The 13,805-nt window shown below is 41.3% G+C and overlaps 1 protein-coding gene across 1 annotated transcript in view; it reads left to right on the top strand.

The window, feature by feature from the left end:
- Positions 1-13,805, top strand: part of LOC126251479 (glycerol-3-phosphate phosphatase-like) — a 91,125-nt gene that overhangs the window by 59,957 nt on the left and 17,363 nt on the right. Inside the window, exons 5-6 of the mRNA XM_049951926.1 lie at positions 9,646-9,856; positions 9,943-10,084. Coding sequence (XP_049807883.1) covers positions 9,646-9,856; positions 9,943-10,084 — 353 coding nt within the window. The remainder of the gene's footprint in view (positions 1-9,645; positions 9,857-9,942; positions 10,085-13,805) is intronic.

The following is a 13,805-nucleotide window of genomic DNA, read 5'->3' on the forward strand; positions in this document are numbered from 1 at the left end:
GCTCCTTCCATAAGCACCAATGCAGAAAAGTTTCCTTATCCCTAACCAGAATCCAGTCCCACATACTGTTCTTACATTATTGCATGGTTTATGGAATCCTCCAAAATGGCCTTACCGTCAAATCATCCATCTCCAGCTGCAGCACCTCCTTCTACAATGACCTCCCTCTGTTTGAATTCCACCAGTCCTTAACACTCACCAAACTAGTCCTGCAAAACTATGTAAATCAGGCCCAAACTCCCTTGTGATACCTCCTCTATAACCATAAAATTCTCCTATCTCTCACATTGAAACTCTTGCCCTCTAGGAATAGAGCAGGATGCACAACGCCACCTCAAAAAACTCTCCAACCTATTCATCTTCTGCTCCTGCCTTGGACTACCATTATACACCACCTTTACAACAGCCTCCATACCTCCACCCAAACCCCTTGTAGCTGACAAATCCCATCTTGCAGTCCTACTATATTTATCACACTCAGAAACTCGCTCCAGCCAACACACAGAATGCAGAACCTAAACCAACCGAAAACACAGTCATGAGCCTTTCCTTCAAAAGCTTAGTCCCACAGATGTATCAGTCCTTTCCAAAGGCTTTACCTTTTGCCGCACTCCCAAATTCTATCTTGTTGGTCTTGTTAAAGACCTTCTCTCATTTCCCCAGTCCCTACAGTGTAAACACTCTTTTACCAACAGCCCTGCCAATCAGATTCAACCCGAAACCACTGTTGAACCCTGTCTGACTCAGTTCACTCCTCCACCCAACCATGATACACTCCCACTGCCCCCAAGTCACCCCGTTAACTTTCCAGGATTTCTTAACCTCAAACTTTGCCTCACCATCATTCCCCAAATCCCTTAAAATACAAGCTAACCTTACATCTGCAAAAAGAACTGCAGTCCACCACCTAAAATGTGATCCTGACCATGTAATCCTACCTGCTAACAAAATGGTTTTGAACTGCTAGGATTACCTGCCATAACAACTCCACCAGCTGTCAGATTCATCCACCTACCTAACCTGCCACTGAAACTCCATTCCAGAAATCAACAGGATCTCCAGTCTCTCTACAAATCCTTATACACATCCTTATAGACTCTCCCTTGAGTCTATCTCTCTCCTCATCCCTAGCACTCACCACACTCCTCCCTTCTACATGCTTCCTGAAGTCCATAAACTCAACCACCCAAGACACCCCATTATGGCTGGTCACTGCTCTTGTATACCAACACCTTCAGTGTATTACCTGCAACCTACCCTCCTACATAAAAGACACCAACCATTTCTACCTACATAAGAGACACAAACTATTTCAACCACTGACTCTCCGCAGTTCCTGTTCCTTTATCACAAGATGTCCTGCTCATCACTGTTGATACCAACTCCCTGTACCCTAACAGCCCTAATGCCCATGGCCTTGTCACCATTGAACACTACCTCTGACAGATTCCAAACCTACAACCTCCTTCCTGGTTGCTATGACCAACTATATCCTCACCCATAATTACTTGACCTTTGAAGGCATCTGCGGTATGGCAATGGACACCCACTTGGCAACAACCTACACCAACCAATTCATGGGCCATCTAGAGGAATGCTCCTAACCACCGAGAATCCCAAACCCCTCATCTGGTTCAGATTCATTGATGACATCTTCTTGATCTGATTCAATGTGAGGACATGCTATCACATTCCTCCAAAACCTCAACACCTCCTCCCCCATTGGCTCCGCCTGGTCTTCTTCAACACAACAAACCACATTCCTCAATGCTGACCACCACCTCAAAGATGGCTACGCCAGTACCTCCATCCATATCAAACATAACAACCACCAGCAATACCTCCACTTCAACAGATCCCACCCATTCCATATCAAGAAGTCCTTTCTATATGGCTGAGGCACCAGTGGCTGTCACATCTGTAGTGATGAGCAGCCCCTCTCAAAATATACCAAGAGTCTCACTGAGGCCTTCACAGATTGAAATTAACCTCCCAGTCTCGTATAGAAACAGTTATCCTGTGGCTTGTCTTTCCGGTCACCCACTGCCTCCCAGAGTACCATTGTTTGGCCACAAATGGGCATTTCCCTCACGACCCAGTACCACCCAGGACTGGTGCAACTGCATCACATTCTCCACCAGGGTTTCGATGACATCTTGTTGTGTCCTGAAACAAGAAATGTCCTACGCACAGTCCTTCTACCCCTCCCACACTGGTATTCTGCCACCCTCCAAACTTACACAATTTCCTCGTCCATCACCATTCCACCCGTGCTCCCAACCCCTTGCCTCATGTCTCAAATCCCTGTAATAGACCTAGTTGCAAGATCTGTCCTATACATCCTCCCACCACTACCACCTATTCCAGTCTGGTCACGAGGATCACCTATCCCATCAAAGGCAGGGCTACCTGTGAAAGCAGTCATGTAATCTACACGCTAACCTGCAAGCACTGTGTGGCATTCTTTGTGGGCATGACAACCAACAAGCTCTCTCTCTCCAAGAATGGTCACTGATAAACTGTACCAAAAAAAACCAACTGGTCCAGCCAGTTGCTGAGCAAGTAGCCCAATACAACATTCTTCACTTCAAAGACTGCTTCACAGCCTGTGCCATCTGGATCCTTCCTACCAACACCAGTTTTTCTTAAATGTGCAGGTGGGAACTTTCCTGTAACCCCCTAGCCTCAACCTCCATTATTCACTGTCATTCACCACTTTACCCATTCCTTGTTCCCACACCAGCACTACACATTCTTCTATTCCACCAATACACCCATGGTCTGTTACTTCTCTCCTTTTCTGCTCCCTCCCACCCTCCCGCACCCTCCATCCAACCTCCCATTTGCAACTATCTGCCATACCTACCTGCTGCCCACTACGTCCCTGTATGCTCCCACAAGCAGCAATTCACCGTCCCCCACGCCTACCCATCTATCACTCTCCTCCCTGCCCCGCGACTCTATACCTCCACCATTTTTTTTTCATAAATTTACATCAACATTGCTCAAAAGATTCCACACTAAGTTTTCACTCCGTGTCTCAGTGTACACTGAAATAAGACTGTCTGACAACTTGGTACTGTGTTGTAGACCAGTACTTGTACAAAGAACTTTGCCTCTTGCAGCTATTCTCTACATCAGGTTGTACCTCATGGACAATGTCAAAGCTTCAGATAGCCTGTAACCCTTTTGTATTTCTTCCGGATTCCACAGAGGTTCCCTAACATACATTGACGGACAAGGTGTTGTGGGAGAAAGGATCAGGATACAGAGGGTGATGACAAAATGAAAGCCATCAGGCTGGTTCCAAAGGGAACATAAAGTCTGCATAAAAGTGGTACTGATTTGAATTTTCCTAGGAAAGTATAACTGCCTTCCAGGCTGGGACTCAATCGAGGCTCTATATTTACTTTTTTATTCTGTAAGCAACCATTTGCTGCATGATAAATGGCACCTACTGTACCACTATCATTAGTTCTCCCTCTTAACTAACCCATTAATGTTCTGGAGAAAAGCAACTGCCCACACACCTCTGTACTAAACATAACTCTAATTTTCCCATTATGACAATTCTGTGACATGTATGAGACTGGTGGTAATACATTTCTTGACTCCTACTGGAAAATTTTGCAACATATTTCACGTGTACCAGTACCACTTGAGTTGCACTTCCTTGTGATGGTTCAACTCTGCTTATCACTTTTAATGATGATTCCTAATTGAGAACAATTTTTTGATGTTCTCACAGCTAGTAAGTGTGTGCATTCAATGCTGAGTGGTCAGCATGTCTGACTCCCATGTGGAGGCTCCATGTTTGATTCTCAATACTACTAGATATTATTCCTTAATAGGAAGTCTAGAACAGGATGCTTTCAACCATGTGGTAACAATTGAGGAGTTACTTGAATGAGAAATAGTAACTCCAGGATTCAGAAGGCCAACAATGGTTGAGATAGCGATGCACTGAAACCCTGACCCCTCCACACCACATCCAGTGATGCAGTTGGCAGAAGATGACATGATGGCCTATTGGTATCACATGGTCATCTGGGGTAGATAACTGCATTTACTCTAGTTTTAACCTGCTGGAAATTCTTTTTACAGGCTTTGTCTGACTATTATGTATTCTTTCTATTAAATGCCAATGTAAAATTAGTAAAGCATCTACCAAATTACTGCTGTGTATAATCATAACATACTATAACAGTTTTGTATTCTATTCATCTCTGAGTATTTTAATTTTTTATCATTTTCCTGAAATAATACTTGTAAACTACTAGATTTATTAGATATTACTTATCAGATTTGCTACTTGATAATTAGTAGAATAATACTGGGAAATCAAGTTACATGACTATTTTAGAGTGATTAAATTGTATTTGTAATTATTTACATTTTTCATAAGACACATAAACACAAGTGCACTAAACATCCAGCTTGAACCTGTTTAAAGTGTACATTCATCACAGTACTTCATCTTGTACTATATTTCTGACATATAGCCACCTTACATCACAATATGCTGCTTTATTGCCATTGAGAAGCATCAGAATTATGACTGAGCTTCAATAAAATTGCAGGTCATCTGTCACAGACTTCTAACTTCCTGTACTGTGGTATGATTAAATTTTTAGAAATTTTGCTAGGCTTGTATTGAATTTGTTTACAGGAAGTGAGAATACACATTTAAATAAACAGTTGAAGTACAGAATACCAATATGAATCTTTGTCAGTTGTTTCTCAGTTACACAGATATACTCCTCTGGCAAACTTCAAAAACTGTTGGAAGTGCAGAAATTTATGCTGCATAATCAAAGTAAAATCTAATAGTTTCATGGCTAGTGTCGTGTATCATAACTGAGTAACCAATTGATTTAGAACTTTATAACCTCTATCCTTATATCTGTCCTCCTTGAGGCTGTATGAAAACCATGGTGCCACATTCTTCCATGAAATAATTCAAAATTTCAGCTTTTATTTGATTGTCTACTACTTTGGTTCTTAAGGTTCAGTAATTGCCTGAACGTATTATTTTAAGACATTATCTAATCCTACATGTGCTTGAATGTTCCTGAAACTTTTTGATGGACGTTATAAAAAAACAAAATTAGGTTTCAAATTCACTGAATGCTTTGTTTACAGTTGTTTTTAAACTTAATGTTCTTTTTGTGAGTAAAGCCACCTATAATTAAGTCAGCGTAACTTGATCCCGGAAGTTTAGTGGGCTGGGTGGAGCAGCCTCGCTGGCCTACCTCAACCAGTAACGTAATGTGATTTTGTAAATGTCTCTGTGGCAACACTTCATTGTCATCACAGCTGTGTCAATGGCTACTGATTTCACCTGTAGTCATTGATATTTCATAGTTGAGAGCTGGCAACAGTGCTATGAGCTGTCAGGGATCATCTTATGCCATCTCGACCATAGATCATTTAACACATTTCTTTATTTATTACATTCTTTCAGTTAGTGTCATCAGATATGCAATTAAGACTGAAGAAAATAAAAATGAGAGGCATTTATTATACATTATCAGGCTACAAAAGACAACAAAGTTAAAACATTAAAAAAATTTTAGAGGTTCACTCATCAGAATTTAGATCTTGCAAAATAATGTAAAGTGTCAGTATCAATAAAACTGAGGTCTTAGTGAGGTATCAACCTTAAACTCAGCTAAAAAAAATTAGAAAGATACAAAGATGGAAAAATGTAAGTTAATGCAGATGGGGTAGGAAGATCAAACCTATAATGCTCAGATACAGTATCATGAGTCTCCTCTCTGACACAGTCAAGTCAATTAAATACCTGCGTGTAATGTTGCGAAGCAATATGAGATGAAACAAGCATGTGACAATTGTGGTAGGGAAGGCAAATAGTTGACTTTAGTTTATTGGGAGAATTTTAGAAAAGAGGGGTTCACATGTAAAGGAGGCCGCATACAGGATGCTGGTGTGGCCTTTTCTTGAGTACTGCTTGAGTGTTTGGGATCCGTATCAGGTCGGATTAGAGGAAGACATTGAAGCAATTCAGAGGTGGGCTGCTAGATTTGTTACCAGTAGGTTTGAACAACACGTGTGCGCGGAGATGTTTCAGTAACTCAAATGGGAATCTCTGGAGGGAAGGCGACATTCTTTTTGAGAAACACTATTGAGAAAATTTAGAGAACTGGCATTTGCAGCTGACTGCCGAACTATTTTACAGCTGCCAATATAGGAGGGGCATCTGAAAAGTCCTTGCAAAAATAAAAACCACTTACATGTTTGGGGTAAACATTTTTTATTTTTCAATGTAGTCTCCTTTTAGACTTATACACTTTGTCCAATGCTGTTCTAGTTTGTTGATCCCTTCCAAATAATAGGAATTCTCCAAGTCTGCAAAATATCTATTAGTTGCTGCAATTACCTCCTCATTTGAATAAAATCTTTCTCCCACCAGCAATTTCTTCAAATTGGGGAACAAATAGTAGTCTGAGGGAACCAAGTCTGGAGAATATGTGGGATGTGAAATGAGTTGGAATCCTATTTCCATTAATTTTGCAACCAGAACTGCTGAGGAGTGTGCTGCTGCATTTTCGTGTTGGAAAAGGAGTTTTTTTGCGGTCCAATCACCAGCGTTTTGCTTGCAGATCGGTTTTCAAACGGTCCAATAATGATGAATAATATGGACTTGTAATAGTTTTATCCTTTTCCAGATAGTTGATGAGGATTATCCCTTGCGAATCCCAAAAGACAGTCGTTATAACGTTGCCGGCTGAAGGAATGGTCTTCGCCTTTTTTGGTGCAGATTCTCCCTTGGTAACCCATTATTTAGATTGTTCTTTGGTCACAGGAGTATAGTAATGTATCCATGTTTCATCCACAGTGACGAAATGATGTTTAAAGTCCTGCAGATCCTTGCAACACTTCACACGATTCCGTTTTTGGGCAAATGTGAGCAATCGCGGAACCCATTTTGCGGATAGCTTTCTCATGTCCAAATGTTTATGCAAAATATTATGTACCTATTCATTCGAGATGCTCACAGCACTAGCAATCTCATCACCTTAACTCTTCTCTCATCCATCACCATATCATGGATTTTATCAATGATTTCTGGAGTCATAACATCCACAGGGCGTTCAGAACGTTCAGTATCACTTGTGCCCATATGGCCACTCCAAAAATTTTGAAACCACTTATAAACTGTTCTAATCGAAGGTGCAGAGTGACTGTAATGTTTATCAAGCTTCTCTTTAGTCTCCTGAGGCGTTTTGCATTTCATAAAGTAATGTTTAATCACCTCACAAAATTCTTTTTGTCCATTTTTTTGACAATCACTCAGTTTCCTTGATTCACACAAATGCCAAACACAAATAAATAGACCAATATGGTTGAAACTGGGTGTGTGTTCTTTGCAAAGATGCTACTAACTAAACATGACCTCGATACGCGCTGGTAGTGTCATCTCTCAGGCTTTGCATGGGCTTTTCAAATGCCCCTCGTACATTGCGCATAAGAACCATGAAGATAAGACATGTGAAATTAGGGCTCATACAGAGGCATATAGACAGTCATTTTTCCCTCACTCTATTTGCGAGGGGAAAAGTAGTACAGGGTACCCTCCCTGTGCACGGTGTGGTGGCTTGTAGTGTCCATGTAGATGTAGAATATTCTAATGAGAATTTCCAGTTTCTACTGTCAGTCTGTTAAAGAATTTTGCACCAGAATATAAAATTCAATTGTGAGTTCTAAAATTACACTCCTGGAAATGGAAAAAAGAACACATTGACACTGGTGTGTCAGACCCACCATACTTGCTCCGGACACTGTGAGAGGGCTGTACGAGCAATGATCACACGCACGGCACAGCGGACACACCAGGAACCGCAGTGTTGGCCGTCGAATGGCGCTAGCTGCGCAGCATTTGTGCACCGCCGCCGTCAGTGTCAGCCAGTTTGCCGTGGCATACGGAGCTCCATCGCAGTCTTTAACACTGGTAGCATGCCGCGACAGCGTGGACGTGAACCGTATGTGCAGTTGACGGACTTTGAGCGAGGGCGTATAGTGGGCATGCGGGAGGCCGGGTGGACGTACCGCCGAATTGCTCAACACGTGGGGCGTGAGGTCTCCACAGTACATCGATGTTGTCGCCAGTGGTCGGCGGAAGGTGCACTTGCCCGTCGACCTGGGACCGGACTGCAGCGACGCACGGATGCACGCCAAGACCGTAGGATCCTACGCAGTGCTGTAGGGGACCGCACCGCCACTTCCCAGCAAATTAGGGACACTGTTGCTCCTGGGGTATCGGCGAGGACCATTCGCAACCATCTCCATGAAGCTGGGCTACGGTCCCGCACACCGTTAGGCCGTCTTCCGCTCACGCCCCAACATCGTGCAGCCCGCCTCCGGTGGTGTCGCGACAGGCTTGAATGGAGGGACGAATGGAGACGTGTCGTCTTCAGCGATGAGAGTCGCTTCTGCCTTGGTGCCAATGATGGTCGTATGCGTGTTTGGCACCGTGCAGGTGAGCGCCACAATCAGGACTGCATACGACCGAGGCACACAGGGCCAACACCCGGCATCATGGTGTGGGGAGCGATCTCCTACACTGGCCGTACAGCACTGGTGATCGTCGAGGGGACACTGAATAGTGCACGGTACATCCAAACCGTCATCGAACCCATCGTTCTACCATTCCTAGACCGGCAAGGGAACTTGCTGTTCCAACAGGACAATGCACGTCTACATGTATCCCGTGCCACCCAACGTGCTCTAGAAGGTGTAAGTCAACTACCCTGGCCAGCAAGATCTCCGGATCTGTCCCCCATTGAGCATGTTTGGGACTGGATGAAGCGTCGTCTCACGCGGTCTGCACGTCCAGCACGAACGCTGGTCCAACTGAGGCGCCAGGTGGAAATGGCATGGCAAGCCGTTCCACAGGACTACATCCAGCATCTCTACGATCGTCTCCATGGGAGAATAGCAGCCTGCATTGCTGCGAAAGGTGGATATACACTGTACTAGTGCCGACATTGTGCATGCTCTGTTGCCTGTGTCTATGTGCCTGTGGTTCTGTCAGTGTGATCATGTGATGTATCTGACCCCAGGAATGTGTCAATAAAGTTTCCCCTTCCTGGGACAATGAATTCACGGTGTTCTTATTTCAATTTCCAGGTGTGTAGATGCAAGCAAAGTCTATGTGGAAATAATTTTTACTTGTTTTATTGTGATTATGGATTCCACAGTTCATCTTAAATTCACTTTTATTATAAACCACAAATATCATTAGTGAATAGACTTATTGACATGTAAGTGTAAGAAGCCCAAGGTCCCTGAAGAAGTTCCTGAAAAATGTTCAGTTATCAACTTGACACAATATCCTCACTGCACTCTTGTCTAAAATAAATTCTTTTTTTTATCTTAGCTATATTGTTATGTGCACAGCAGGCAGAATTGATTCATCTCAACTACTAGATAGTTATACATTTGTCCTTCCATTGTCGATTTTGAAATACATGGTTTTAAATTATAATTTTCCATGTTCATTACTGCATACTAACAAACCGATCACATTATTCTAAATTTTTCTTGAATTAAAAGTGTTACTAAATATTTTTCCTATGTGATTTTCACTTCAAAGTAAGTTTTAAATGTTGAAATGTTGTTCAGCCTGAACTTGCAGAGACTTCTTTGTCTGGATTCAAAAATCAAATAACATCCCTTGATTCATCATATGGTGCAGTTGTTGTTGACTATGATCCCAACATCAATTACTTAAAAATGATGAAAGCTGTTGTTCTGCTGAAAAAACCTGATTGTATATTTGTTGCTGGAGCAACAGATGAAACTGTAATGTTTCGTAGTGATCTAAAAATGATAGGTATGTACTATACTGGTGCTATCATACTTGAATGTCACCTTTCATGAAATTATTGATTGTGATAATAAGATGTTACTCTCACACAGGCCCAGGGAGTTTCCTTTCAATTATGGAAACAGTTTCTGAAAAAAATGCTGTTATTCTTGGCAAACCAGGGTTATTTATAAAAGATGTTGTATCAAGTAGACATTCTATTGTTCCTTCGAAGACCCTTATGATTGGAGACATGTAAGTGCTTTAAGTACTATTCTTTATCACAGTATGAGACAACTGTCAAGAGTCAGTCAATTAAGAATGAGCAGGAAGTTTTTTTTCTCTTGTTTAGTGGTCTTAAAGTGGAACGATGTTTCACTATAAGCAATACAGGTTTTGCAATACAAAAATTAAATGTGCATATGACATACGAGACAACAAACATGATATGTAAAATGAAAGCTGGACACATTTTTACATTTGCATCTTAAATTTTTAATGAACTAATCAAAAACTTTTTGAAAATGTTATGTACAGATGTTGTCCATAAATGTACAATCTAGCAACGGCTTGAAAATTTGCAAGTGACTGATTGACCTGTGCACTCAGTCATTCAGTTATTTATATCTTTTAACAATGGCAGTTCTCCCAAATATTGTTACATTTACAAATTTTAATGAAATTTAAATTTTTTCATGAAACTAATTGCTTTGCTAATTTATGAATGACATAATCTGTACTGTACACCTAGATTAACTAAACAGAATGCTTAAATCAAAAATCATAATTGCCACAATAGTTAAATGTTATTTCTAATTACAGATGCAACAACTGAATTATTAATTTTATTAAAATTTTTGTATCACCTTGTATCATTGTACAGTTGTGTTTAGTGTAAAAATTACTGCACTAATTACTTTTGAAAGAGAAAATACAAGTATATTTTCAGTTCATTCAACTTTAATTCTTATGTTTTTGAAAACATTATCTACTTAGTAATAAACTGTGATATATTCATAAGCAAACAATGTAAGATTATTTAAATGAGCAAAAACATTGAACGGGTTGAGAAGCAGCCATTGAAATCAAGTATGTTGATAGAAGAGATAGAGAAGATCCAATGGAGAGCAGTGCGCTGTGTTACAGGATCATTTAGTAATCACGAAAGCATTACAGAGATGATAGATAAATTCCAGTGGAAGACTCTGCAAGAGAGACGCTCAGTAGTTCGGTACGGGCTTTTGTTGAAGTTTCAAGAACATACCTTCACCGAGGAGTCAAGCAGTATATTGCTCCCTCCTACGTATATCTCGCAAAGAGACCTTGAGGATAAAATCAGAGAGATTAGAGCCCACACAGAGGCATACCGACAATCTTTCTTTCCATGAACAACATGAGACTGGAATAGAAGGGAGAACCGATAGAGGTACTCAAGATACCCTCCACCACACACCATCAGGTGGCTTGCAGAGTATGGATGTAGATGTAGATATAGATATGTTGTACTCAGAATTGTGTTCTGCCACTGGGTGGTCAACTCTGCTCTTAGCCACAGTTTGGTGCTGGCCATTCATTTGAGTGGACAGTTGGTAGGTGGTCAGGCCCACATAAAACGCTATGCAGAAATTGCAGCTAGCAATGCTTACAGTCTTCACCCCCCCCCCCCAAAAAAAAGAGTGTGTGTGGCCCCCCCCCTCTCTCTATCTCTCTCTCTCTCTCTCTCTCTCTCTCTCTCTCTCTCTCTCTCTCTCTTTTTTTCCTGTCTTCCTCTTCATCTCCACCTGCCTCCCCTTTTCTTCCCCCCTCCTTTCTCTGTTCCTTTCTCCCTCCTCATCTCCACCTTCCTCTCCTTTCCTCCTCCCCCTCCCTTTTTCCCTGTCTCTCTTCTCATCTCCATCTTTCTCTCCTTTCCTCACCCCCACCTCTCTCTTTCTATTTCATATATGATCTATCCTCTAAACTTCTTTCATCTTGTTGTACTGCCGCTGAGTCATCTGTTGAAAAACCTGCCACATACTATTCCACTACACCCTCCTTGCCTCATGTTGCCTTCCCTATCCCATCACACCTCCATCTGCCCAGGCAACTGCTATCCATAATCAACATTCAGTCTCACAGTGGGCATTTGGGTCCTTTGTATACATGTGTGTATGTGTGTGTATACTTTACTACAGAAAGAGCAAGAGTTACTAGTATAAATACTATTTTCTGTTGTGTAGCTTTGCATCACTCATCAATCAGCTAGAGACGAACGGTAGCCTCTCCTTTATTTTAATTATTACTCCTAAATTATTTACTTTCTAACCTCTGGTTTATGTTTACACTTCGCGTTAGTATTTTGCAGCTGTGACTTATTAAACTGATAGTTCAGTAATTTTCACATCTGTCAACACCTGCTTTCTTTGGGATTGGAATTATTATATTCTTCTTGAAGTCTGTGGGTATTTCGCCTGTCTCATACATCTTGCTCACCAGATGGTAGAGTTTTGTCATGACTGGCTCTCCCAAGGCCATCAGTAGTTCTAATGGAATGTTGTCTACTCCCGGAGCCTTGTTTCGACTCAGGTCTTTCAGTGCTCTGTCAAACTCTTCACGCAGTATCTTATCTCCCATTTCATCTTCATCTACATCCTCTTCCATTTCCATAATATTGTCCTCAAGTACATCGCTCTTGTATAAACGCTCTATATACTCCTTCCACCTTTCTGCCTTCCCTTCTTTGCTTAGAACTGGGTTGCCATCTGAGCTCTTGATATTCATACAAGTGGTTCTCTTCTCTCCAAAGGTCTCTTTAATTTTCCTGTAGGCAGTATCTATCTTACCCCTAGTGAGACAAGCCTCTACATCCTTACATTTGTCCTCTAGCCATCCCTGCTTAGCCATTTTGCACTTCCTGTCGATCTCATTTTTGAGACGTTTGTATTCCTTTTTGCCTGCTTCATTTACTGCATTTTTATATTTTCTCCTTTCATCAATTAAATTCAATATTTCTTCTGTTACCCAAGGATTTCTATTAGCCCTCGTCTTTTTACCTACTTGATCCTCTGCTGCCTTCACTACTTCATCCCTCAGAGCTACCCATTCTTCTTCTACTGTATTTCTTTACCCCATTCCTGTCAATTGTTCCCTTATGCTCTCCCTGAAACTCTCTACAACCTCTGGTTCTTTCAGTTTATCCAGGTCCCATCTCCTTAAATTCCCACCTTTTTGCAGTTTCTTCAGTTTCAATCTGCAGTTCATAACCAATAGATTGTGGTCAGAATCCACATCTGCCCCTGGAAATGTCTTACAATTTAAAACCTGGTTCCTAAATCTCTGTCTTACCATTATATAATCTATCTGATACCTTTTAGTATCTCCAGGATTCTTCCAGGTATACAACCTTCTTTTATGATTCTTGAACCAAGTGTTAGCTATGATTAAGTTATGCTCTGTGCAAAATTCTGCAAGGCAGCTTCCTCTTTCATTTCTTCCCCCCAATCCATATTCACCTACTATGTTTCCTTCTATCCCTTTTCCTACTGACGAATTCCAGTCACCCATGACTATTAAATTTTCGTCTCCCTTCACTACCTGAATAATTTCTTTTATCTCGTCATACATTTCATCGATTTCTTCATCATCTGCAGAGCTAGTTGGCATATAAACTAGTACTACTGTAGTAGTCATGGGCTTTGTGTCTATCTTGGCCACAATAATGCATTCACTATGCTGTTTGTAGTAGCTAACCCGCACTCCTATTTTTTTATTCATTATTAAACCTACTCCTGCATTACCCCTATTTGATTTTGTATTTATAACCCTGTAATCACCTGACCAAAAGTCTTGTTCCTCCTGCCACCGAACTTCACTAATTCCCACTATATCTAACTTTAACTTATCCATTTTCCTTTTTAAATTTTCTAACCTACCTGCCTGATTAAGGGATCTGACATTCCATGCTCCGATCTGTAGAATGCCAGTTTTCTTTCTCCTG

Source organism: Schistocerca nitens, chromosome 4, assembly GCF_023898315.1.
Source record: "Schistocerca nitens isolate TAMUIC-IGC-003100 chromosome 4, iqSchNite1.1, whole genome shotgun sequence".
NCBI classification, from domain to species: Eukaryota; Metazoa; Arthropoda; class Insecta; order Orthoptera; family Acrididae; genus Schistocerca; species Schistocerca nitens.